Raw genomic sequence first — 27,031 nt, 5'->3', positions numbered from 1 at the left:
TAAGGTTTTCCTATCCCCACAAAAATGTTCATTCAATGTTGTTCAGCTATAGATGATTATTTTTAAAGACATTGTCTAAATGTGTTTTCGACAAATTCTTGGTGAGTTTTGAGATTGAAACACACCCTTCTCTAATAAAACTGTCAGCAGATAATGTACATACAGTTTCACTTTAAGGTTATAAATACCTATAATGAATAAAACAGTATTTCCAATGAATTTGACTGTAGTTTTAAACCACTGGAATTTCAAAATATTGTTTTAATTATTTTCCTCTTTCTCATCCTTACAGGAGTTTCAGGGGGGAATCAATGGATTGAGGAAGCAGTAGGAATTTGGAGAATACAGTGAATAGGGTCTATCCTGATCAGCTTATTCCAAAGATAAACACAAGCAAGAAAATGTCTACCTTAGCAAACCAACCAAGCATCCTGGAAATGTCACAAGAGGTTAAGAAAAGCTGTGGAGATAAACAGGTAGAAATCACAGTTGAAAGAATAAAAATGGCAAAGAGCATCAAAGAAAAACAAAGTAATGATTTAGAGAAAGTGGCCTTTAAAAGGAAGGCAGAAAATGAAGAAAAGCCAGCTGGGAAGAAAGAGGCAAAGATAACAGAGCTTGACAGCACGTTGATCACCATGCCTCTGCCTCACATCCCCTTAAAAAACATCATGGATGTGGAGGTGAAGTTGGTCTACATCGATGAAGAGGACGTGAGCTATGAGTTTGTAGAGTCCTTCATGTCCACTGGGATTCGACCAACGTGCCGAGCTGCTGAAACAGTAGACCCTTTGCATGTACCTAATTTCAACTTTCTGCCTCAGATCGACAAATGGCTTCAGGTAGCCTTAAAGGATGCCAGCTCTTGCTACAGACAAAAGAAATACGCTGTGGCAGCAGGACAGTTCAGAACAGCATTGGAGGTATGGAATTAAAGAATATATAGATTGGTGACAGGAAACTGTGAAATGGAAAGTGTGATTACACTGAGCAGCTCTGATCATACTATAATAAACCATGATCATAGAGTGAAAATATTGAATGATATCAGGATTATATGATTGCCAGTTTATATAAAGCAAATAAGATATGCCTGCAAATTATATGCCTGTGTGCACTTGACATATAGAAATCACCCCAAAAGCATACCTCATGCTTTTTCTCTGTTAACAAATCCTGCAGTGAATGGTAACATATAAAAATGCAGTTGGTTTTGTAATTCAGGTGTATACCTATAAAAGCCATAAAGTTTTAGTACAGTGGTGGTGGGTAGAATACAGATTCTCTCTCTAGAAATAGGAAGTTAATGAGTATATGAATTTTTCCCTTTTGATCTGTAGTCTTCATAATTAAATGCAACCATCTTTACTGTTTAGCATGGGCTGATAATTTATGCCTGATACTTATTAAAAACAAAATAACACCATTTTACTTTGTCATCAAAGTTCACTTTCCTTCCCGTTCTAGTGAGCTTTATAAATAATTATTTTTCTCTCTGCAAGCAGGTAAATTGGTCAGTATTGTTTATGGCATAAAGAAAAAGCCCATGGACTAAAATAAACTTGGGAATCACCACTGAAACACAAAATAGGTAGTGGGAAAAATTGTTCCATCTCACTGAATCTATAAAAGAACCAAAGTGGGTCACTAAAAGTCATACTGACCTGACAATATTGGTGACTATTTCATTAATTACAAAAAAATTTTTACAATGCATTCTGTATGTGCATGGTGGCTCCTGGAGATATAAAAAACATGAGTTAGAATGTGGTCCTTTCCCCCCTAACAATCTGGTGAGGGAGGCAAACCAGTAAACAGTTAAATAGAGATAGTGTAAAGAGGAAATGAATCCACCATAAGACAGAAGGCATGAGCAGGAGTTAAGTGTGAGATGTTTGTGGTGGAGATTTAAAGAGAAGTATTATTTCCACTGTTACTTGGAGTTTAAAATGACTGTATCCACAATGAATTATTAATGGATAATACCAGACAATGGTATCCCTAAATATTTAAAAAGAAACTCTAAACACAGAAAAGGAGGTCCAAAGAGATATGAAGTGATGAAGTGGTGCACAAATGGATGCATCTATAAATACTTCTGTCCTCACAAAGGGTAGTCTACACAAAGAACGGAAGAGTGATGCATTATATAAACTTGTGAACTGTGTAAAAAGTGCCAAAAAATTAAGTTATCCACAAACCACTGAGAGTCCTATGCTGTCCTTTGCGACAAAATCCAGAAGCCTCTGGCTGAGGAAAGGACGCTAAAGAAAAGTTCCAGAAAGAACCCTGAGATTTCTACTAGGGCCATTTTCAGCTGAAGTTTTTTTTAGGGTGGGGGACCAGGGTTAAATGTATAATTTTAAAGATGAAGAAAAATAATCACTTTGGAAATTAAAAAAAGAAAAGCATAAAATAAGAAAGGATATAAGCTATAAATTAAGTCTAGGTAGAAGCCAAAACTATCTGTATTAACTGGAAGAAAAGATATGGTTTTTCCATAAAACCCAATGTTCAAAATTATAAAATTTGAATCCGGTTTTAATGACCCCAAGATGTAACCGTACTAGAAAATACTTTTGTTCTGACTCTCTCTTGTGTGTCTCTCTCTCTTTCTTTCTCTCACTTTCTCTCTCTCTCTCTCCCCCTCTTTCCTCCCCTCCCCCCCCCCCCACTCCCCAACAAGGGTTTTGAGGAAAGTGTTGGATGCTGACACTAATTACTGGTAATTAACAAAGGTAATTATTTTGAGACCAAAACTTAGCTTAGACATCTGGCCTAGCTTTTGTCTAATTATCTTGGGAGTTAACTTTGAAATTTTACCTAGAATGTCTCTTAATAAAACAGAGCTGCTGGGAATAGAAAAGATTTTTAACCTCTTTAATCCTTTCTTCTCCAAAATTTAACTTCTTCAGTACTGACTGTTCATAGTATTTAATGCATCTCTCACTTTTCATTAGGTCCTAACATGGCTTCAAGTAGGGTTGAATGGATCACTGAGACCAAGGCATAATGATAAGGATCACACCTGAAAGACAGATGCACTAATAAATATTTGAGTGTATGTAAGCTAGGATTAGGTTTGGCTGCAAGTGACAGAAAACCCAAAATAACAGTGTCTACAGCAAGAGAGGTTTTGTTTTGTTTTGTTTCACATAAATGTAGGTAGTCAAATGCCGGTATGGTATGATCATCAGAGCTCCAGATTCTATCTTGCTCCTCAAGATGTGGCTTTGACCTCATGAGCCAAAATGGCAGCTCCTATTGATGTCATCATATCCACATTCTAGGCAGCCAAAAGGCAGAAAAAGGAAGGAGAGAGGCGCACTGTGTCTCCGTGAGCACAATTCACAGAGGTTGTACACACCTTTCCCATTTTCTTTTCTATTGACCCAAATTAAGTCATGTGGCCACTCAAACCTACAAGGGAGGCTGAAAACTGTGGTCTTTATTCTGGATGGCCCTAACATTCAGGGGTTGTATTAATAAGAAGAGAATGGATATTGAAGGATAGCTAGCAACTTTCCCATGGAGTGCTTATTACTTGGGAGGCATCGTGAGGTATACAGAACACCGCCAAATGGGTGGTACCAAGTCAGCTATAGGAGTACACAGACATTGGTTATGGTTAAAGATAGAACCATAGAAAAGAAACAAAAATAAAAAAGGGGGAAAGGCTCTGAAGATTAATTGGCATGATAATTTTCAATGTTTCTAATAACCCCATTAGAAATATTCTACTTAGATGTTAGTTTCCTTGTACTATTGACAAATTATAGCTCCTTTTGTTTTCATAACATGGTCACTAACTAGATAGGTAGATTTATGATAATATTTTAGAATGATTAAGATAAAATGGTAAGCAATGATTCAGAAGACAACAATTTAGCTTCCAAAAAGGAGTCAACTTCAATAGGATTTCAGAACACAGGAGGCATTTATTTGAATGGGCTTGATGAAATTATTTATGTTTTATGCTTTACTTTTGCTATGTAAAGTTGAACCAGTTATATAGGTGAGATTAGTGCTTAGCTCTGTGACCAATTCATCCATCTTTGTTAAGTTTTATTAAAATCAGCCATTGGGGCACCTGGGTGGCACAGTCGTTAAGTGTCTGCCTTCGGCTCAGGGCGTGATCCCAGCGTTCTGGGATCGAGCCCCACATCAGACTCTTCTGCTGGGAGCCTGCTTCTTCCCCTCCCAATCCCCCTGCTTGTGTTCCCTCTCTCGCTGGCTGTCTCTCTCTTTCTGTCAAATAAATAAATAAAATCTTAAAAAAAAAAAAATCAGCCGTTATTTGCTCTTGGGTTTGTATTCACATCAGAAGACATACCAATAGGGCAAAAGTTATAAGCTGGAGATAAAAACACATCCAAATTAAATCACATGTGTATGCCTAGATCCTTAATTTTTAAAGGACAATTATTTTTTTTCTAAAGTAATCAAAGACCTGATGATAAAGAACACAGGAAATCATTCTGATAAAACATAAATCTTTGCTTTACAGGCAGATTACTTAAAAGGTAAAGGAGGAAAACCTTTCACAATCTCTTATCAGGGGCCGACCAATAGTCCAAGAAAATTTTGATGAAAAATATTAAGTTGTAGTTTTTCTTAGGCATAAGTACATTAAGCATATCAAAGTTTATTAAAAAAACTTATAATAAATTTTCTTAGGCATAAGTACATTAAGCATATCAAAGTTTATTTAAAAAACTTAAATAAAATAAAACTTACAATAAATTTAATTTTATCCAGCTCAATCACACATAAAATTATTTTCCCAAGGTTCCTTCTCCATAATCCTTCTACAACTTTTTTAGATTCGGATTTTTTCCTATTCTTTTTCCTCTTTTCTACCACTCTTTAGGGCAAAATTACTTTTTCCTCAACAAAAATGCATCTCCATTCCTCATACCTTCTTTTACTGAAAACACACATCCTACTTTCCCTGTATACAGAGATATTTCCCTTGTTATTTCTAGTAGTTTTAATTATATATTAGAATTTTTGACCCTTTAAAACCTTAATTTTAGTAAAAACTAAGTAACCAATTGTGAATTGTTACATCAGCATTCTTTAGATTGGCAAATTTACATTTTATGTTTTCTAGAGACATATGCTTCCTTAGAGTACAGTTTTTTCAATGTGGCATAAAATATGTTTACTGATAGATCCAAATATCTTTAGTTCCTTTGTAAAAAGGAAACCAAAAGGGGTTAAACCTATGTTCAGTAATTAATGTTTGTTTTATCTTATTTGGAAATGATCTGGATATTTAACGAATTTAACTTAACTCATCATTGAACTTAGCAAAATTTTCAGGTTTCAGGTTACTGTACAGATTTGGGGGAACTATTTGAAAAGTTCACCTAACTACTTTTTATCCTACCTGATGGAGGAAAGACATTAAGGTTTGAAGCTGACAGCGAAGAAAGAATTCTTGAGACATTGTTGGTGCACAAAGGTGGTTTCATTAAAGCACGGGACAGGACCTGTGGGCAGAAAGAGCTGCAATGGGGTCATGAAGAGTGGCCCATTATATATTCTCAAGTTGGGAGGGGGTTAGGGATACTGTAAGCCTCCCAAGTATTTTTGGAAATAGGGTTTCCAGGATCCTGAGGGGGTTAGCTATTGTTAGGAAAAGTCATTTATTACTGTTTAGCAAAAAGTCAGTCGTGAGACCCTTCATATCTATATCGGTGAGTCATATACTTGGGGGATGATTGCCAAGATATATCTTGGGGGGGAGGTAGAGATAAAGGAAGTTTCCAAAGGAATTTTTATAGGTTAAGGTAGACTTACAGGACCCGGGAGGTTGGGCGAAGATTTCCTTTTGCCCTTAGGAAAGTATCAATATCCAGGCAGTTGAGTCCCTAGAGGAATGTCACTCTGCCTGTTTCAAGGACTTGTCAATGGGCTGTAGGTAGTAAAGAAATTTCATATTTTTTCTTCTGCCTTTGTTTCCCACATCACTACCTACATGTATTTTAATTTACTTGTTCTTAACAATTACGTTTAGATTACCCACAAAAACTTCATAAGACATTAGACAAAGTCGGTTGTTCTAAGTTATTTTTCCCCCAACACATTTTAATAGAGATAATAAGAACTTATTTGATTACTAAACCCAGGTAGAATAAAAGTTTTATGTTTAATGCTGGTAACACTGAAGACATGCCTTAAACTAGCTATTATGTACTAGAGATTATACTTCAAATGAGTTTAATTTGCCTTAAATTAGCTCTTATTTACTAAAGATTAATCCTAGAGCATGTGAACTTAAGAATCCTTTGGGTTAATTTGTTATATTTCTGAGAGCTTTAGAATACCCAGTCCTTATAAGCATTTGCCTTTAAACCAACTAAATAGAGCTCTTATACAAATAAATTTTGGCACTATCCATCCAGCGGTAGAAAAATACCACATATCTACAATACATATATATAGACACATAAACACACACAGACACGGAGACCTTATAGTTTCACTTAAAATGTTAACCATAAAACAAGTACAATAATGTAAAATTCATTAGTTATAAAAAGAACGGTTGGAATAAATTAAGTTTATCTGCTCAGATGGCTAAAGCTTTTCCTACTAGTATTTGTGGAGAAGACACTTAAGATTTGTATTTGTCCTTGACTAGGAAACTCATGGAAGCTGTGGAGTAGTTTGTATTTTAAAAAGGAGGGGAGGAAGGGAGGAAGGGAGGAAGGGAGGAAGGGAGGAAGGAAGGAAGGAAGGAAGGAAGGAAGGAAGGAAGGAAGGAAGGAAGGAAGGAAGGAAAGGAAAGGAAAGGAAAGGAACTCCACCCGCCCCCCAATTTTTTTTCTTCCTATAAGAATTACCTCCTTTACTTTCAAGAGATGGCCTAGATAAGTGTTTCCATCACAAAGGCACAGTGAAAGAATGTAAGTTCCTCCAAGAAGGACTTTGGTTTTCTAAGGCCAATATTTACAAGTCTTTTGAGATAAGTGGGGGAGATTTTAGGATTGGTTAAAAAGGAGTAGATGAACCTTAGCTGCCTCTGGAGCTGCATTTTTAGTGCTGCAAAGATATGTACGATAAGGACGGTTCTCAAGAATTGGCTCACAGCCTCAAAGACACCAAGGGTTGATCCACCAATTTAACTACACTATCTTTTTTAGTAAACTCTTTTTCAAAGCCCTCAGAAGGTTTTTTCTTTCTCTCTGGATACAGAGTTTCATTTTGGCTTTGGGGAGGAAGCCTAAAAATAAATTCTTATCAGGCTCTGCAATTGGGCCAATTTTTGACCGACTGCAGAGCTACTTTGTAGCTGTTAGCCAAGACACACAGTAAATACTTCTGACAGTACTGAACAACCCCTTGGACTTAAGAGGTGTCCCCAAAGAGGGTGCAAAAGATATTTTAATTTCCCCTCTCTACCCAGTACTACAGACAGAGAGCTGGGAAAGCTGAATCTAGTAAGAATTCTCACCCTTAGTTGGCTTCTGCCAGTTTTTCCAGGATCCCATCTGCAGATTCTGACTGGGGTTTAAAATGGAGAGTGTAGCTCTGATATTTACTAGAATTTGGCGAGGTTTTTCATTAAATTTAATTTTAGTTCCCTTTAGCTGTTTAAGGGAATAATATAGCAGTTTACCAGGAAATGAGTGAGTCCCACCAATTTGGGGAGGGGCCCACATGTGGACCTTCCTTTGAAGGTAGATATGGGAGCATTTGTGTTAGTATTAAAGAATTTGCACAAGGCCTGTGAGGACAATTTGATTTCTAGTGTCCCAGATGATTACAACTGAGACATCAGTTTCTGGACCAGTGTTTTGCTAATGGATTTTTAGGAGGGTGTAATGGGAGGGGCCTAAGTGTTATTTTAGATATCTTTTGTGTCTTTAATTTTTCATTAGCCTTTTGCAACAAAACTTTCAATAAAGTTTTTTTAGAGTCTTGAAGCCTTTTGGAAGCTTCTATGTACCATTTTTTTTTTTTAAGATTGTATTTATTTATTTATTCGACAGAGATAGAGACAGCCAGCGAGAGAGGGAACACAAGCAGGGGGAGTGGGAGAGGAAGAAGCAGGCTCATAGCAGAGGAGCCTGATGTGGGGCTCGATCCCATAACGCTGGGATCACGCCCTGAGCCGAAGGCAGACGCTTAACCGCTGTGCCACCCAGGCGCCCCTCTATGTACCATTTAAAGTAGGTATCCTGTTCTGTTTGATTTGGGAGGCCTAGCTTTTAAGTGTACTTAAATAAACAATCTTATCTAAATAAAACCATGATGCCCACTGTAATTCTAGGTTGTTTTTAGTAAGATTTTGCATTTTTATAGGTATTTATAGCTTCTGTGTCCATAGTTCTTAGACATAAAATAAGCTGTATGCCAGAAGGTGGCACGCTTAACTGTTTAGATTTTAAGGATCCCATTTTTATCATTCATTCATTCATTCATTCATTCATTCATTTTAGCTTAGGCTTTGGGTCTCTCTAGCCAAATTAATACCTGAAAAGGATATGCTGCTTGGTTAAGAACAGTGTGATGTTTTACCTCATTGCACAGAAATTTTCTCGAAGTCGGCAGATGACTCTAGTGTCAATCTAACCCGTTCTGGATAACCAACTTATCCTTCCATGGGAGTCTTTGAGTTACATAATGAGTGCTCCAACAGCCTGTAAGTGTTTGACTCTTGCCCACCAATTTTTGTGACTTTTTTAGTTTCTGAGATTCCCATTAGTAGTTAGCCTTTACCTCATGTGTACATTAACATACCAGCAATAACCAACAAACTGGGGACTGGGGAAAGGATTGAACCAGCAAACCTCAACAAATAGGGACTGTGAACTAGAGAGTCCACCTGAATGGAGAACTGCAGACTGCTACTAACTGTTCCCACATGGAGCTTGGGCTAGGGGGTTAGATGTTACTGCAGGCTGACCAAGAGCACCACCAGCAATTCCCACTGTGGAACCTGGGACCAGGGAAAGAATTGAGCCAACAGAACCCAAAGAATGGGGCCACAGACCGATTCCAAACAAATGAAGGACTCCAGCTGCCTCCAGCGGTTCCAAAAGTGGAATCTTGGGAAGGATTCCAAACAAACAGGGAACTACAGACTAAACAAATCATCAACAGTTCCCAGCATGGAATCTGGAGACAGAACCAAAGGCTACGATTTTTTACTCAAAGATCTGGGAATTGCAGACTGAAAAGCCAGCTAGATCTGGAGCTCCACACAAAGTGAGCAGAGCTCAGAACCAAGAACTTACCCACAGCCCTCAGAAATGGTGAGAAAGACATTGGATTCAGAGTGTTCACAAGTTATCATGCCTGTGTTTCTCATTGTCCCTGAAGCTATCAAAGTCTCCTTTAATCTTGCTGCTGCCACCAAATCTGTTAAAAAACAAAAATTTAAGAATTTGAAGATCTAATTGGCTTTATTCAACAGTTCAAGAATCTGGCAGCATGCTATCCAGCAGTAAAAGGAGCTCTGAAGGGCAAAAGGCAGAAAAGGGGCAGGAAACGGAAATTATTAATAAAGAACGCATTGTTTTAAGCAAGGTCACCCTTAGAGAATGGAAAGGGTTCATCAGGTAGATTATCTAAATAGTGCTGACCAGGTAGTTTCATTTTGATTGGTTAAAGTTTACATTCCCGGAAGGCTGAAACTGCAATTATGTTAGATATTAAGTCGATCTGCTGATATGGGGCTTAGCATAACTGATTCCATTTGGGGCCTGTTACCTCTTTTTTTAACAGATGGAACTATTATTCTTTTGTTACTAATGAAAAAACTAAGTGACAGATAACTTGAGTAACTTGCTCGAGGGATAACAGAAGTGGTAGAACCAAAAGCTGAACCAGGGTGGCCTGGTTCCCCAATTAACCACTATGCCTTTGCTACTCTAAGTGTGAGTTTGTTGGAAATACAGAATTTTGGATTGTGCCAGACCTATAGAATCAGGAAAGTGATCTTTGTGCACACTGCAGTTTGAGGAGCATTGTACTCTGATATGTCAACATTAAACAATTTGCCCTTCAGTTGAAACTTCACAGTTTGGCTCTTAACTTAAAATGCTCTATGTCCTCACTAATTTCATAAGAAAGAATTTCCTTTTAATTAAAGAGTTTTCCTTCCAGTTTTTTTTCCTATAACAATGGTTTAGAATTTTTTAATTTCAAAGACCTGTAAATTAAAAAAAAACAAAAACAAAAGTTAGTGGTAGAGGAGAGGATTTATATTGTATTTGTATTGTGCAAGAACATTACAAAAATTACAATCTTTTTTTGGTGCAAAATGGTGGTTTATTTTATTTCTTTTCCTTTATAATAATTTTTTATTGTGTTATGTTAGTCACCATACAGTATATCCTTAGTTTTTGATGTAATGTTCCATGATTCATTATTTGCATATAACACCCAGTGCACCATGCAATATTTGCCCTCCTTAATATATATCACCAGCCTATCCCAATCCTCCACCCCTCTCCCCTCTGAAGCCCTCAGTTTGTTTCCTAGAGTCCATAGTCTCTCATGGTTCATTCCCCCTTCTGTTTACCCCCCCTTCATTCTTCCCTTCCTTCTCCTACGATCTTTCTGCTATTCCTTATGTTCCACAAATGAGTGAAACCATATGATAATTGTTTTTCTCTGCTTGACTTATTTCACTTAGCATTATCTCCTCCAGTCCCGTCGATGTTGCTGCAAATGTTGGGTAATCGTTCTTTCTGATGGCTGAGTAATAGTCCACTGTATATATGGACCACATCTTCTTAATCCAGTCATCTGTTGAAGGGCATCTTGGCTCCTTTCACAATTTAGCTATTGTGGACAATGCTGCTATGAACATTGGGATGCATATGGCCCTTCTCTTCACTACGTCTCTATCTTTGGGGTAAATACCCAGTAGTGCAATTGCTGGGTCATAGGGTAACTCAATTTTTAAATTTTTTAGCAGACCTCCACGCTGTTTTCCAGAGTGGCTGTACCAACTTGCATTCCCACCAACAGTGTAAGAGGGATCCCCTTTTTCCACATCCTCTCCAACATTTGTTGTTTCCTGCCTTGTCAATTTTTGCCATTCTAACTGGCGTAAGGTGGTATCTCAATGTGGTTTTGATTTGAATTTCCCTGATGGCTAGTGATTTTGAACATTTCTTCATGTGTCTGTTAGCCATTTGTATGTCTTCATTGGAAAAGTGTCTGTTCATATCTTCTGCCCATTTTTTTATTTGATTATTTGTTTCCTGTGTATTGAGTTTGAGAAGTTCTTTGTGGATCTTGGATACTAGTCTTTTATATGTAGTGTCATTTGCAAATATCTTCTCCCATTTCGTGTACTGCCTTTTAGTTTTTTTGACTGTTTCTTGGCTGTGCAGAAGCTTTTTATCTTGATGAAGTCCCACATGTTCATTTTATCTTTTGTTTCTCTTTCCTTTGGAGATATGTCATGAAAAAGGTTGCTGTGGCCGATGTCAAAGAGGTTGCAGCCTATGTTCTCCTCTAGGATTTTGATGGATTCCTGTCTCACATGGAGGTCTTTCATCCATTTGTAGTTTATCTTTGTATATGGTGTGAGAGAGTGGTCAGGTTTCATTCTTTCGTATATAGATGTCCAATTTTCCCAGCACCATTTATTGAAGAGACTGCCTTTTTTACGCTGGATGTTTTTTTCTGCTTTATCAAAGATCAGTTGCCCAAAGAACCGAGGGTCCATTTCTGGGTTCTCTATTCTGTTCCATTGGTCTATGTGTCTGTTTTTGTGCCAGTACCATGCTGTCTTTGTGATCACAGCTTTGTAGTATAGCTTGAAATCTGGCAACATGATGCCCCCAGCTTTGTTTTTCCTTTTCAACAATTCCTTGGCAATTCGGGGCCTTTTCTGGTTCCACACAAATTTAAGGACTATTTGTTCCAGTTCTTTGAAAAATGTCATTGGTATTTGATCGGGATGTCATTGAAAGTATAGATTGCTCTGGGTAGCATAGACATTTAAACTATGTCTATTCTTCTGATCCATGAGTATGGAATATTTTTCCATCTTTTTGTGTCTTCTTCAATGTCTTTCAAGAGTGATTTGTAGTTTCTAGAATATAGGTCCTTTACGTCTCTGGTTAAGTTAATTCCGAGATAACATATGATTTTTGGTGCTATTGTAAATGGAATGGATTCCCTAATTTCTCTTTCTTCAGTCTCGTTGTTCGTGTATAGAAATGCAACTGATTTCTGAGCATTGATTTTGTATCCCGCACATTACTGAATTGCTCTATAAGTTCTAGTAGTTTGCGGTGGAGTCTTTTGGGTTTTCATGTCATCTGCATATAGAGTATCATGTCATCTGCAAAGAGAGACAGTTTGACTTCTTCTTTGCTGATTTGGATAGCTTTTATCCCTTTTTGTTGTCTGATTGCTGTTGCAAGGACTTCTAGTACTATGTTGAATAGTAATAGCGAGAGTGGGCATCCTGTCATGTTCCTGATCTTAAGGGAAAGGCTTTCAGCTTTTCCCCATTGAGAATGATATTCGCTGTAGGCTTTTCATAGATGGTTTTTATGAAATTGAGGAATGTACCCTCTATCCCTACACTCTGAAGGGTTTTAATCAGGAAAGGATGCTGAATTTTGTCAAATGCTTTTTCTGCATCAATTGAGAGGATCATATGGTTCTTGACTCTTTTCTTGTTGATATGATCTATCACACTGATCGATTTGTGAATGTTGAACCACCCTTGCATCCCAGGGATGAATCCCACTTGGTCTTGATGGATAATCCTTTTAATGTACTTTTGGATCCTATTAGCTAGGATCTTGTTGAGAATTTTGGCGTCCATATTCATCAGGGATATTGTTCTGTGATTCTCCTTTTTGATGGGGTATTTGCCTGGTTTGGGGATCAAGGTAATACTGGCCTCATAGAATGAGTTTGGTAGTTTTCCTTCTGTTTCTATTTTTTGAAACAGCTTCTGGAGAATAGGTATTATTTCTTCTTTGAATGTTTGGTAGAATTCCCTGGGGAATCCATCAGGCCACCTGGACTCTTGTTTTTGGGGAGGTTTTTGATCACTGCTTCACTCTCTTCATAATTAATTGGTCTGTTTAAATAATCAATTTCTTCCTGTTTCAGTCTTGGTAGTTTATAGGTTTCCAGGAAGGCATCAATTTCTTCTAGGTTGTTTAATTTATTGGCATAAAGCTGTTGATAAAAGTTTCTAATTATCCTTCCTATTTCACTGGTGTTGGTTGTGATCTCTCCCCTTTCATTCATAATCTTATTAATTTGGGTCCTTTCTCTATTCTTTTGAATAAGTCTGGACAGTGGCTTATCAATATTATTTATTCTTTCAAGGAACCAGCTTCTAGTTTTGTTGATCTACTCTACTGTGCTCCTGGTTTCTAATTCATTGATCTCTGCTCTAATCTTGATCAACTACCTTCTCATGCTTGGGTTAGGCCTGTTCTTCTGTTCCAGCTCCAGCTTCTTGAGGTGAGAATATAAAAACTGCAGTTTAGATTGTTCTATTCTTTTGAGTGAGGCTTGGATGGCTATGTATTTTCCCCTTAGGACTGCCTTTGCAGTGTCCCATAGGTTTTGGACCGATGTGTTTTCATTTTCATTTGTCTCCAAAAATTGCTTAATCTCCTTCTTAATTACCTAGTTTATCCAATCATTCTTGAGCAGGATGGTTCTTAGTTTCCAAATGTTTGAGTTTCTTCCAAATTTTTCCTTGTGATTAAGTTCCAGTTTCAAAGCATTGTGGTCTGAAAATATGCAGGGAATAATCTCAGTCTTTTGGTATCGGTCGAAACCTGTTTTGTGACCCAGTATGTGGTCTATTCTGGATAAAGTTCCATGTGCATTTGAAAAGAATGAGTCTTCTGTTGTTCTGGGGTGTAGTGTTCTGTATATATCTACGAGGTCCATCTGGTCCAGTATGTCATTCAAAGCTCTTGTTTCTTTGTTGATTTTCTGCTTAGGTGATCTGTCTATTGCTGATAGTGGAGTGTTGAGGTCCCCTACTATTAACATATTATTATCTATCTGTCTCTTTATTCTGGTTAAGAGTTGGCTTGTGTATCTAGCTGCTCCCCTGTTGGGGGCATAGATATTCATAATTGTCATATCCACTTGTTGGATACATCCTTTAAGAATAATATAGTGTCCTTCTGTATCTCTAACTACAGTCTTTAGTTTAAAATCTAATCTGTGTGATATGAGAATTTCTACCCCCACTTTCTTTTGAGGTCCATTGGCATGAAAAATGGTTCTCCATCCCTTCACTTTCAGTCTGGATGTATCTTTAGGTTCAAAATGAGTCTCTTGTAGACAGCAAATGGATGGGTCATGTCTTTTTATCCAATGTGCAACCCTGTGGCGTTTTATGGGAGCCTTTAGGCCATTCACATTGAGAGTGATTATTGAGAGATATGATTTTAATGATGTCATGTTGCCTGTGAAGTCTTTGTTTCTATAGATTGTAAATTTATGTTCTGTATCACTCTTGGGGCCTTTTTACTTTTATAGAACCCCCCCTTAATATCTCATGAAGGGCTGGTTTGGTGGTTACGAATTCGGTCAGTTTCTGCCAAACCTGGAAGGTCCTTATCTCTCCATCAATTCTGAATGACAGCCTTGCTGGATAAAGGATCCTTGGCTGCATGTTCTTCTCAGATAGAGCTTTGAAAATACTCTGCCAACCCTTCCTAGCCTGCCAGGTCTCTGTAGACAGATCTGACATTATTCTGATATTTTTACCTCTGTACATAAGGATTTTCTTCCCCCTGGCCACTTTCGATACTGTATCCTTGAATCTAATATTTGTGAATTGCACTATGACATGACATGGTGAAGGTCTGTTGTCCTTGACCTTGGGAGGGATCCTCTCTGCCTCTTGGACATGAATACTTGTTTCCTTTGCCAGATTAGGGAAGTTCTCAGCTACAATTTGTTCAAATATCTCTTCTAGACCTCTCTCTCCACCCCCTTGGGAATGCCGATGATTCTGACATTGAAACATTTCACTGAGTCAGTAATCTCCTGTAATCTACATTCTTGAGATTCAATTTTTTTGAGCCACGTTTCTGTTTTAACTTTCTCTTCTACCATCCCATCCTCCAATTCACTAATTCGTTCTTCTGCCTCATTTACCCTGGCCATCAGAATGTCTAGTTTAGACTACAGTTGATTCATAGCATTTTTAATTTCTGCCAGATTCACTCTCATTTCTGCCCTGAGAGATTCTATATTCTTGTTAATATTTTCATTAATATTTTTTTCAAACCTACACATCATCTTGACCATTGTTACTCTGAACTCCATTTCTGATAATTTGGTTATATCCATATCCATCATTTCTGTGGCAGAGGCCACAGTCTCTGTCTCCTTTCTTTGCTGAGGGTTTCTCCTCCTTGTCATTTGATGAGGAGAGGTTGCGGGGATGCACAGAGCCCAAATTATTGACCAGGACCCAGGCAGTGTGCACTTGTTTTATAGGGACCTTAGGGATGTGGGCTTCTTGATTTTTCAGCCTGCCTTCTGGGGGAGGGGCCTGCTGCGCTGATACTCAGGCAACCCTGTTTGGGTAGAGTTGTCCTGTCCCCTGCAAGGGAGGATGGGGATGGGCACAATGTGAGCTGGTATTTCTGGACTTTTGTTCTCTGGACGCTTTCCCTGGTGGTTTTCTGTGACTCTTCTGAGAGTCAGAGCAGCAGTGGCCGTATCATAGCCTCTGTCTCAGAACAGAGAGATCGCAGTCCACTCTCCACTGAGCTCTCCTGGCCACTCTAACTCTGTTTCTGTCAGTGCTGCTAAAATCCCTGCAGCATCCCACATTGTGCGCCCCATAGCCGCTCTCCCAGCCCTCACTTCCAGGGCCAGTACATCTCTGTCTTTTGTGCTTCTAACACTGCCACCCGCCCCTGGTTCCCACACGCTCCCCAGCTCCCTGTTTCAGTGTGCTTCACGCATGCTCTGGAGCGCCGGTTTTCAGTCTGGTTACACACGCATTCCCAGGCTCACGGTCTCAGTCTGCTTTCTCGGGGGTGTCGGTCTGGGAGTCCGGCCCACTCCCCAGTGCAGGTGGCTACTGCTTCCCAGTGCCCGAGCTCAGTGACTCCCTCCGCTTTCCGATTATCTTCCAATATCTGTGCGCAGATTCACGGCTCCCCGCTTCCTACCTCAATACTCAGTGCTGGAGATATTCGTTTGTAGAGATCCAAATGTATCTTCCTGTGTCTCAGGCTGATTTCGTGGGTGTTCAGGATGGTCTGGTAGATATCCAGCTTCACTCAGAGGACCAGCTGAAAAAGGGGCCCCCTACTTCTTTGCCATCTTTTCTCCTCTCCAAAATGGTGGTTTATTAAAGCTCAGGACAGGACCCATGTGCAGAGAGAGCTGCTGCCCTGGGGTTGTGAGGAGTGGCTGATTATCACAAAAATTACAATCTATTATCATCATTATTTTATAAAAATATGGAGCAGTTTAATGCCAAAGGGATAGAAAATAGGAAGGGCACCCTCTCAGGGGGCACCTGGGTGGCTGAATTGGTTAACCATCTGACTTCAGCTCAGCTTGTGATCTCAGGGTTTTGAGATAGAGCCCCAGTGGAGCCCTGCACTCAGTGGGGAGCCTGCTTGTCTCTCTCTCTCTCTCTCCCCCTCTCCCTCCACTGCACCCTCTGGCTCATGCTCTCTCTCTCTGTCTCAAATAAATAAAATCTTTTAAAAAAAGAAGAAAGAAAGGGTACACTCTCAGAATGAAGGATATTTTAAAAATAGGCTATGTATTAATTTTATGAAAAGTTAACCGAATCGTATTTATTTATTTATTTATTTTGTTTCCCCTTGAATCAGTAAAGCTTTGGTCTGAGAACCCACTTTTGGGAATCATTGTTCTAGAACACATTCCCTTTATGGTAAATGGTAGGTATCCAGATGACTGAACCTGCACCAGGGCCTTCTTATGTGATTACTTCCAGTGTAATGGAATTTCGTATGAGACAGGTCCATTCTGGAGCCCATCCAAGGGGGTTTATTTAATGAAGTAGCAAAGATATCTCATTATAGGGCAGCCTCACCTATAATTGCTCTGCTGAGAATAATTCTGTAGCAAATCTCTAGGGCATGAAAATATGGACATCCCAGAAAGCTTAATTTAAATCGATTCTAACATAGATAGTTCCTAGTGCAATATAATCAAGAAATCGAGAGTTCACCAAATTCTCTGAGTGCCTGTGCTTCTTTTTAAGCATCTGTGGATTTGCATATGGATTCAGTATGCATTTCTTAAACTCCTGCTGGGATCCAGGCCCTCTTAAGACAGATATTATCAACTCCATTTTACAGATAAAGAAACTGATATTCTGAAAAGTTAAAACGACAACTTATAGTGCCACAGCTAATTTATGGCAGGGCTGAGATTGAATTCAGGTACCCTGATTTCATATCTGGAATGCTTTACACTATTTTCACCTTAAAGTGTATAAAAATTGTATAGGAATATTATTAAAAATGCAGATTTGATGCGTTACATCTATGGTGGGGCACCAGATGCCTATTTCAAACAAGCTCCCAAACTGCTGATCTAGGGACACCTTTAAGTAGCAAGGATTTATGCCATACCACGTTCACAAGTGCCTGTCACTGTCCCTTAGCAAGTTAGCGGCATGCGCTTTCATATATCTAGTTCACATAACCAGAGCTGTGATAGAACACTGAATTTGGATTATCTGTGTTTGATGCTGTTTCTGATTCTTAACTGCTGTGTGACTTTGAGCAGCAAACATCCTTCAACTCCTTAGAACACTGTTAAGTAGGAATGATAAAAACTAATGCCCAACTACAGTGTGCTTTCACATAGAATTGCTTGTTGAAAAATGTGATGAACTCTAAATTCATGTACAAGTTGTCATCGTACTTCTCAAGTACCTCATTTCCCTGAACAGCATGTATGAAACCTAAAACTTTAGTACCCCAAAAGATTTTGCCTAATTTAGTGTGTATCATTATTGTTTTAATCTGTATCCTTTTCCCCCTTGAACATTAAAAAGTTATAGTGTTCTTTTAACAATACTTGAAATTCAGTCAAAGCAAGGAGCCAAAATAATGCTTGTTTTCTACTCTGTTCCCCCTTTCAGAACCAGTGATCTAAATCAAACATTATTTTGAACTATAAACTGCTTCCTACAAAAAATATAAGCTTTCACTTAAATGAACAAATTGTTATGCTAGAAATACTTCATTTTTTCTTAGTTGTCAGATGTAAACTGACTTGAACTTCATGTTCAGGATTAAACATTTCAGTTTTTAACTTGATTGTTGCCATCTTTGTTCTATTCAGGGACACCATAACTAATAAGTATTTAATGATAAAAGATTTTTATATACTAGCAAATTTACATAACAGGAAAACACAAAATAAATGCCTCTCTTAACCTCAAAAATAAAATAATAAAATTAGATACATCCCTATAATTAAATACTAGTTAAATAAGACGAATCTCTAGAAAAGCAGGATTTGCCATTATAAGAAAAAAAGCATAATAATACCGCTAACATTTACTAGCTGTCTCAGCCTGTCACAGGCCTAAATGCAGGGGCTACAGATACAAGTAAAAATTAGTTCCTGCCCTCAGGGAACCAGAGATTAGAGGCAAAGAATAGGGCCTGCTGCCTGTCTTCCAAGACTTCATTTGCATTTTCAGGTTATGCATTTTTTAATTTTAATTCAGTGTGTTATTGTTTATATCCTAAAAGATTTTTTTGATGAAGTGTGTCTTTTAAGTGGACCTGTAGAAGGACTTCCTACATATTTCAGTGTAATTTAATTAACTTCCAAGGTCATGGATCCCACCTCAGAGGAATCAAAAAGATTAAAAGATTTAAGCTACATAAAAGAGAGTTGATGATTGGTTAAAGGAACACGATATTTTTCACGCTGAGTATTATTAAAAAGAGAGGGGAAGTGGGAAAAATGTCTAAGGCCATCCCTCTCTTTGATGGGCCACTGTTACTATTGAGGCTTTTGATCCAGATGGCCCTGGCTCCCCTGCACACCTGAATCATCTGACTCCCGCTAAGCCCTGCTTCCCTTTCCTTCATAAGAACAGCCATTGACACAGCAAGGAAAGGAACAACAATTCTGATTTGCACATAGTGCCTGTAACATGGAGAGCTTGTGGGGAGGCATGTGGAGAGAATCAAAAAGAAGAGTGGGAAAGGGATGCAGGTGAGGGTTACAAGGGAGGCATTTACTATCTGAGGGAGAACTGAGTTTTCCCATAGTGGTGGAGTATAGGGGAAGGGGTGAGTAGGAACTTTTCGATAAAGAAGACTGCTATAATTTGTTATCTTTACAAATGAAAGAAGAATCGTATTCCATATAAAAATATTATGAACCTCAAAGATTCTTGACATAATTACAATCAGCTAGGGAAGCCATATGTGTATATATATATATAGAGAGAGAGAGAGAGAGAGAGAGAGGAGAGAGATGCCTCAACCCACTCTCAGAGAGTCTGATACAGCTGTGGGTTTCAGACAATGACCATGCCTGGGGCATTGGTATTTTTAAGTTCCCAGGTCACTTTATTGAGCAGGTAACAGCTGAGAACTGCTGGCATAGAAAATGCTCATCACTCTTCCCCTTTAAAATCACCTACAATAGGTATTAACCCATAAGTATTTTTTTTAAAGGGAATTAAGAGAAGTAATATCTAAACATTCTAAAGCTATTAAAAAGCATCAAGAAACATATATTATTGTCATGAAAATGTATTCCTTGGAAATTTACACTTAAATAATCTCATATTTACTTAAAAAGCAAATTCACTTAATGAATACTTCCCTATTTAACACTAAGAAATACATGATACTGAACTCCAGTCAGTGGTTAGTTAGTATGTGTCTCTGAAATATTAAATTTATCCCATTAGTGATGACCTCATACAAAGCAAATTATTAATCTATGGGAAGCTGAGGGAGATCCTTCCATTAGCATGATCATTTCCATAGTCTACAGGTGGTTGTTATGGATTTGACCCAAATGGCAGTAAATGTTAATGTAGTTTTTAAATATAGTTAACTCATTTTACATTGTTGTGAATCAAAACCTGACCAACTCAAGTACTGAAGTTTTATACAACACTAAATTATACTTCAATTGGATGATTCCATGATTCCACACACAAAGATGATTCTCATCCAAATATTAGATAATGTTGCCCAACATTTCTCCCACTGTCCAACTTTCCAGAAAGTTTATTGCAAGGCTTCCAAAGCCAAATAAAGTTAAAAACAGCAATCCTCTTTTTCTCCATGCCTTTCCAGCCTTCACACACTATACAGTGTGATGTTCAAACAGATTCTGCAGCTGCTGAATAGGTGAGATCCACTTAAATTTGTTCACAGAAATGTAATGCAGAGTGAGTTTGTTGTTACTATTTTGATTCAGATTATCTAGAAGAACGGTAGGGGAAATTTTTTATTTCAACATCTAGTTATTTGTTTAACTCTTCTGTTGCCTCATTTGACATTCAAGAAAATAGAGAAGGCTTTGTTTCCACCTGGGAGGTGATGCTGTTGCTATCAGAAAATAGGATATAGTTAGGTAGGGGGTAATAAGAAAGGGAAATAGATTTTCATTGTACTGTCTCAGTGTGGTTTCCTTGTTTTGTATGGATCGTTATGAGTACCTAGAACATTGGATTCAAACATACTTGAATGCCACTGTCAAAGTATATATTATACACAGAAATAAACAATTTCTGGAGTACTTGTTTTAGTCGATAATGATGATGATGATACCAATCTATGAATAAGTAATTATTGATTTTGTGGGGTAATTTATACCAAGAAATCAACCACAAATTATTAGGTGATCACTTTTTCACTACTTCTTTCAATAGACATTTTACTTACTATGACCCAAGTATTGCTTTTAGAGGAAAGCAGCCAGGGGGATGAGGATATGAGAGAACCAGAAAGAGAAAACTCCAGGGTAAATAGGAAGGAGTTGAGTGCTGCCGGTATAGAAAGTGCAGGGTGGAATGGGGAGAAGTGAAGCTGGAAGAGTTGACAGCTTGCCAGGGGGCTATGCATGCCTTTTCAAGATATTGGACATTATCCAGTAGGCAACAGGAGACCTCCCAAAAGGATTAATATGGAGAATGATGGAGTCAGATTTTTGTTCTTGCTATATCAATCTAGTGTATGTATGTAGAGAGCAAAAGTAGTGTTCAGCCTCTGGATTATAATCTATTACTGGATTGTGAAATCAATTTAATGGATTGTGATCAGCATTATGCTTAATAGAAATAGAAACAGAAGAGAATACAATAGGAATACTGTACAATAGGAAATATTAGAGTTCATAGAGTATTGGAAGGTAAGTATTATGTTGTGAAATTTTGGTTTCTGTTATATATCTAGGTATATTTATACCTATAAATAAAAATATAGATAGGAAGAAGAGAGACTGTGTGCTCTCTAGCTGTGTGTATTGGGGGGCAGGGAAGGTGTCCTGGTTGTGATGTAACATACACTTACTACCATGCAACTTGGTCAGAAATAATTGAAAGCCACTGGTTTAGAGGCACATTTGAGAGGCAAAAGTCTAGAGGCCATTTGGAGGTTATATTTGTGATAATCGAGGTGAGAAAAGTAAAAGGCAGATCCGGATGAGCAATAGTTAGTACAAAGAGGAGAAACCAAAGTAAAAGGAGGAAGGAAGGAAGCAAGGAAACAAGGAAGGAAGGAAAATTTTTACACATTGGTGGCAGGTGAGAAGCAAAAACATTTTCTAAGGATCAAAGTGCTACCAGCTCAGAAACATGAGCACATTTAGAGGTCAATGGAGAAACACAATTTGAAACATATTTTGTGTGAAGGCAGGTGGCAAAGCAGCACATTTGTTGGATAGAGGCATGTAGGAAGCACAAAGGAGAGTTTATAACCAAAGATAGGTGTATTGAAGAATCATCCATACTTGATATTACCTGAGGTGAAACAAGAAAGAGGGATGAGGAGCACCTGGCTGGCTCAGTTAGTAGAGCATGTGACTCTCGATCTTGGGGTTGTGAGTTCGAACCCCATGTTGTGCTTAGAGTTTACTTAAGAAAAAAGAAAAGAAAAAAGAAAGAGTGATGAGAAAAGAATTCTGGAGAATGTGAGCAATTAAGAAAAAACTATCAAATTAAGAAATGATGAGACTAAATTAATTAAGAGGGAACTCTAAGAAGTAACTCCTCATGGACTGGAGGCTTTGAGAAAATAGCTAGTTACAGAGTTTCTAGAGGTAGCATTAAGAGTGAAAAATCATCTGTTTGGCTGTCAAAGGTCAGAGGGGAGGGGGATGGGGGAATGGGATAGACTGGTGATGGGTAGTAAGGAGGGCACGTATTGCATGGTGCACTGGGTGTTATACACAAGTAATGAATCATTGAATTTTACATCAGAAACCAGGGATGTACTGTATGGTGACTAACATAATATAATAAAAAATCATTAAAAAAAAAAAAGGTCTATGGAGAGAACACTTTTAATGGTTATCACCACAACTCAACTTGGAAACCTTGCTTCCTCGAGAATGGGAGTAGACACACTCTAGTTTAGCAAGCCTGGGGATAGTTTGGACCCCCAAAAGTTAAATTAATCATGTTCACATATCTCCTATTTAGAATGTGGACTAAAATTTAGCATGCGTAATTTTTTCCTTGCAAATTCACACACTGGAAAAATTAGTCTTTGGGCTCACTATATGGTTGAGTATATGTTATAATCTCAATTACCTCTTTTTAAAAAATTTTTTTTATTATATTATGTTAGTCACCATACAGTACATCCCTGGTTTCTGATGTAAAGTTCGATGATTCATTAGTTGCGTATAACACCCAGTGTACCATGCAATACGTGCCCTCCCTACCACCCATCACCAGCCTATCCCATTCCCCCACCCCCCTCCCCTCTGAAGCCCTCAGTTTATTTCTCAGAGTCCATAGTCTCTCATGCTTCATTCCCCCTTCTGATTACCCCCCTTCTTTATCTCTTTCTGCTCAATTACCTCTGTTAAAAGAATAAATCATTATCTCAAACTGACACCTGATTTCATTATATAATCAAGTGAAAGCTGTGCTAAGGGGAAAAAAAAAACAAAAACCAAAGCAGAAATGAGATTGAAAGAGAAAGTGGGCACAGTGTCCAAAATACCAAAACCTTCACCTTGAAAGGAAGAGGAGAAATGGAACAATAAATAGTTCAAGGGGAATGTAGAGTGATGGGCTGATTTTCACTTTTGGAATATGAACACTGGAATTGGTGTCGGAGTGGCCCAGTCAGTTAAGCATCAACTCTTGGTTTTGGCTCAGGTTGTAATCTCAGGGTCATGAGATGGAGCCCTGTGTCAAGCTCTCATTCAGCACGGAGTCTACTTGAGAGTCTCTCTCCTTCTGCCTCTCCCCCCTCCCCTCCCCCAGGTGAAAGAAAGAAAGGAAGAAAGAGTGAGAGAGGGAGGGAGGAAGGGAGGAAAGAAAAGAAAGAGGAAGGAAGGAAGGAAGGAAGGAAGGAAGGAAGGAAGGAAGGAAGGAAGGAAAGGGAAAAGAGGGAAGGAAGGAGGGAGGGGAGAGGGAGGAAGGGGAAGGGAGGGAGGCAAGAAGGAAGGGAGAAAGAAAGAAAAGAAAAGAAAAGAAAGAAAGAAAGAAAGAAAGAAAGAAAGAAAGAAAGAAAGAAAGAAGAAAGAAAGAAAGAAAGAAAGAAAGAAAGAAAGAAAGAAAGAAAGAAAGAAAGAAAGAAAGAAAAAGAAAGAAAGAAGAAAGAGAGAGAAAATGAACACTGGACATGATTATATTGGAAAAGCCCATAGAGAAAGAGAGAAAAAATGATGGTAATAAAAAGATGATTGAAGATATGAGATCTCCAAGGAAGTATGAAAGGATAGGGGAGTGGAGACAGATGAAACAGGAGGAAACCTATTTCACTAAGATAAGAAGGAAGAGTTGTTATGCGTGGAGGGTAGGTTGAAATAATCTAAGCTCAGATTTTTTAATTGAGTTGGAAGCAGTTGAGGGATCTGAGATTTGAAACCAAAGATTGGATAGACAACAGAGACAAATTAGAAAAAGGCTATATAGGATTAAGGCAGAGGATTCAGGGCCTCTCCAAGGAAGAGGGACCATGAATCTGTAATGACAACAACAAACAGCAAAGTTAAGTGATTTTCTGCAATATGTCTCTGAGAAACCAAAATTTTGACTGAGATGTGAGGTTTTGATGAGATGGACACAGGGGCAGAACTATTGTGATTAATGACGAGAGAATGGTTATAGTGGTGGGCTGTGGGTCTGGGCTGGATAGGAAAGAAGAGAAGAGAGCTCTCAGATTGAGTGTGTGCTGGTGCAGGGATTGATGGCTAAGGGAAAGGCATGTGAGGACAAGAGAGCGAAAGAGCTGAAAGGTTAGGAGGTTTGGTCAAGGAGTAGTACTGGAGTATAAGATTTGAGAAGTTAAGTTCCATGGGATTGTGTTGCTAAATTAGAAGAATTGAGGATTTGAGGAGTTAAAAAAATAAATAAGTGAAAGACCAGCATATTAGATGTCATCTATAGCTGGATATCACTTAGGGTGACATTGGGACAAAGAGCAAAGAGGAACCATAATCCAGGTATAAACTCTTAGTAAATGTGGGGAAATAATCAGGAGTCAGTAGATAACAGAACTGGAGAAGACAGAATAGCTAGATGACAGTATTCTGGGATACTGAGCTAAGGGGACAGGAAGGACAAAAACCCTGTATGTGACAGAGGCTGGAGGGTGGGGTGGGGTTGGGCTCCTTGGAGGGCCTGGCTTAAATTGAAGAATGTGGAAGAACATTCAACCTCTTGATTAAGTGTATGGTGTGATTTGTTTACAATGGGAGGGGGACCATGTACACGGGAGTGGGCAGCAGTGGGAGGACAGATTTCAGAAAGGAAGCCACAGAACATCATTGGAATGAGACTTGGGAAGTGTCTCATTCAAAAAGGGTTGAAACATGCTTAGGGCAGCAAGTATTAATTATCCCTCCCTTCCATTCTACTGGTCAATGATCTAACCCATTCTACTGGTCAATACAGGTGAAGGTCAGTATATAATCGTTTGTGCTCAGTCTTCTTGGAAAATTCAGAAAGCCTTAGTCTGAAGGAGAAGAAAAGTATAAGAAAATTTTCTTCTTTTTGTTACTTGTACCTCTCCTGTGTCCTTTTTCCTTATGGAGGTACAGCACTATAATCAAAAAACAGTAAGTTATTAGAATTATGTAAACGGCTACCATGATAAATTGCTTATATAATACACCTTTAAATTTAGTCAGCAGGGTTATTTGTATATTTTGACATGCTCATTTATATTTATTGGATTTTTCTCTTGTTTTTGATATTTGAAATATTACTGAATAATTGTTTATGACTACTTAGAAGGAAACATATTAATACATATAGTGGTAAGCACATCTTTTTAATGAAAAAGTCACCCTAATTTACCTTGAGTGTTTAAAAAATTAATTTAAAATATTGATAAATAATTCTCAGTGACTTTATTAACACACTGTGTGTGTGTGTATGTGTGTGTGTGCTCTGTGCTTTTAGTATCCTCTATTTAGGATGTTTCCTAGAGCACTGGCTTTGAGATAGGGTGAGCATTATGTGTTAGCATGTAAAGTTTTAAGCACAACAAATAAATGTTTTTAAATACCAAGCAGAATGGTAAAAAATAAAAATTAATGCAACAATCAATATTCACACTTTGCAATGCCATCATGAGGTGTGAATGTTGAAAGCTGGTAACTTCACACCAGTTGGTTCTTTTGTTTTTCATTTTATAACTTTAAAATTTCACTCAGCAAGAGATGGAAAAAGATACTCAAAGTAGTTTAAAGTAGCTCAGCCCTGATACTAATATCCAATTAGGAAGAACAGAATGTCTTATCATTTGTATGGGTTATGGGAGCAGCAATCAAGTATCCACTTAAGCAAAAGAAGTTAGTAAAATATTATGCTCTATAACACCAGGGACGTATGTCATCTTCAAGTACAGGAAGCCATCACTGCCACTAAGGGCCCTGCTCAGCATTTCTGGCTCCAACAGAGAGTTGTCCTCACAGATACTTTAGAATTGAGTTATTATATCCTTCTCTCCACTTTAGTGGCATGAACACTAAGGGTGCATTCTAAAGTACGTCTCGACTGCTAAGTAATGGATTTAGGCAGAGTTCTCAGAGGGGGCATCCAGAGAACATGATCTTACATGTGGGAATGTCCATTTAAGGCATTCCACAGTTGCTGCCACTGCCACCTGTTAATTTAGGCTGTCAAAGAATATGAAAAAATGAAAATGAATGCCAAAAGGCTTAGCTGATGCTAGAGAGAGGTGTAGGTGGTTATGACAGGTTTTTGACCTCCTCTTAAGTACATCCTGATGACAGTAACATGCACAGTGGAGTCCTCAGGTCAGTCATCAACTCACCCACAGAGCATGACTATCACAAGTGGAAGGTGTGCTAGACCACTCAGTGCATTTGTTTTATATATTTTAAATTTTCTCACTGTTTTGGGGGGTAGGTAATATATTTATACAGATCAAAATTAAAGAGGTAGAAAATAGTATGTAGCGAAAAGTCTCCTTTCCACTCTTATCCTCCAGCCACCCAATTTCCAATCTACACGGGCAACCATTGTTTATCATTTAAGTTAATGAATATAAGAAATATGGTAGTACATAATATTCTTTCTGAACTTGACTTTTACTAAATCTTAGAGGCTTGTTCTGTATCAGTGTATACATATTTCCTCCTCTTTATCATGGCATAATATTCCATTATGCTGAAGACATATATTCCCCATTGATGAACATATGGGTTGTTTCCAGTGTTTTCTTCTTAGAAATAGTGCTACAGTTAAATAGAGTGTTTTGCTCTTAGAAATAGTGCTGTAGTTAACAACCTTATGCACATGTCATTTTACAATAATGAAGGCGTGTCTGCAGGATATATTCCTTGAGTTAGAATCCAAGAGTTTGCACATTTGAAACTT

General features: G+C 38.2%; 1 protein-coding gene across 1 annotated transcript in view; it reads left to right on the top strand.

Annotated features, from left to right (window-relative positions):
* Positions 1-386: 386 nt before the first annotated feature.
* SPATA16 (spermatogenesis associated 16) overlaps positions 387-27,031 on the top strand; it is a 225,223-nt gene continuing 198,578 nt past the window's right edge. Inside the window, exon 1 of the mRNA XM_045788744.2 lies at positions 387-923. Within this exon, the coding sequence (XP_045644700.2) occupies positions 402-923 (522 nt within the window). The 5' untranslated portion in view covers positions 387-401. The remainder of the gene's footprint in view (positions 924-27,031) is intronic.

Source organism: Ursus americanus, chromosome 4, assembly GCF_024610735.1.
Source record: "Ursus americanus isolate L20-20 chromosome 4, mUrsAme1.1.p, whole genome shotgun sequence".
Lineage (NCBI taxonomy): Eukaryota > Metazoa > Chordata > Mammalia > Carnivora > Ursidae > Ursus > Ursus americanus.
This window is presented reverse-complemented; position numbering and strand designations above follow the sequence as displayed.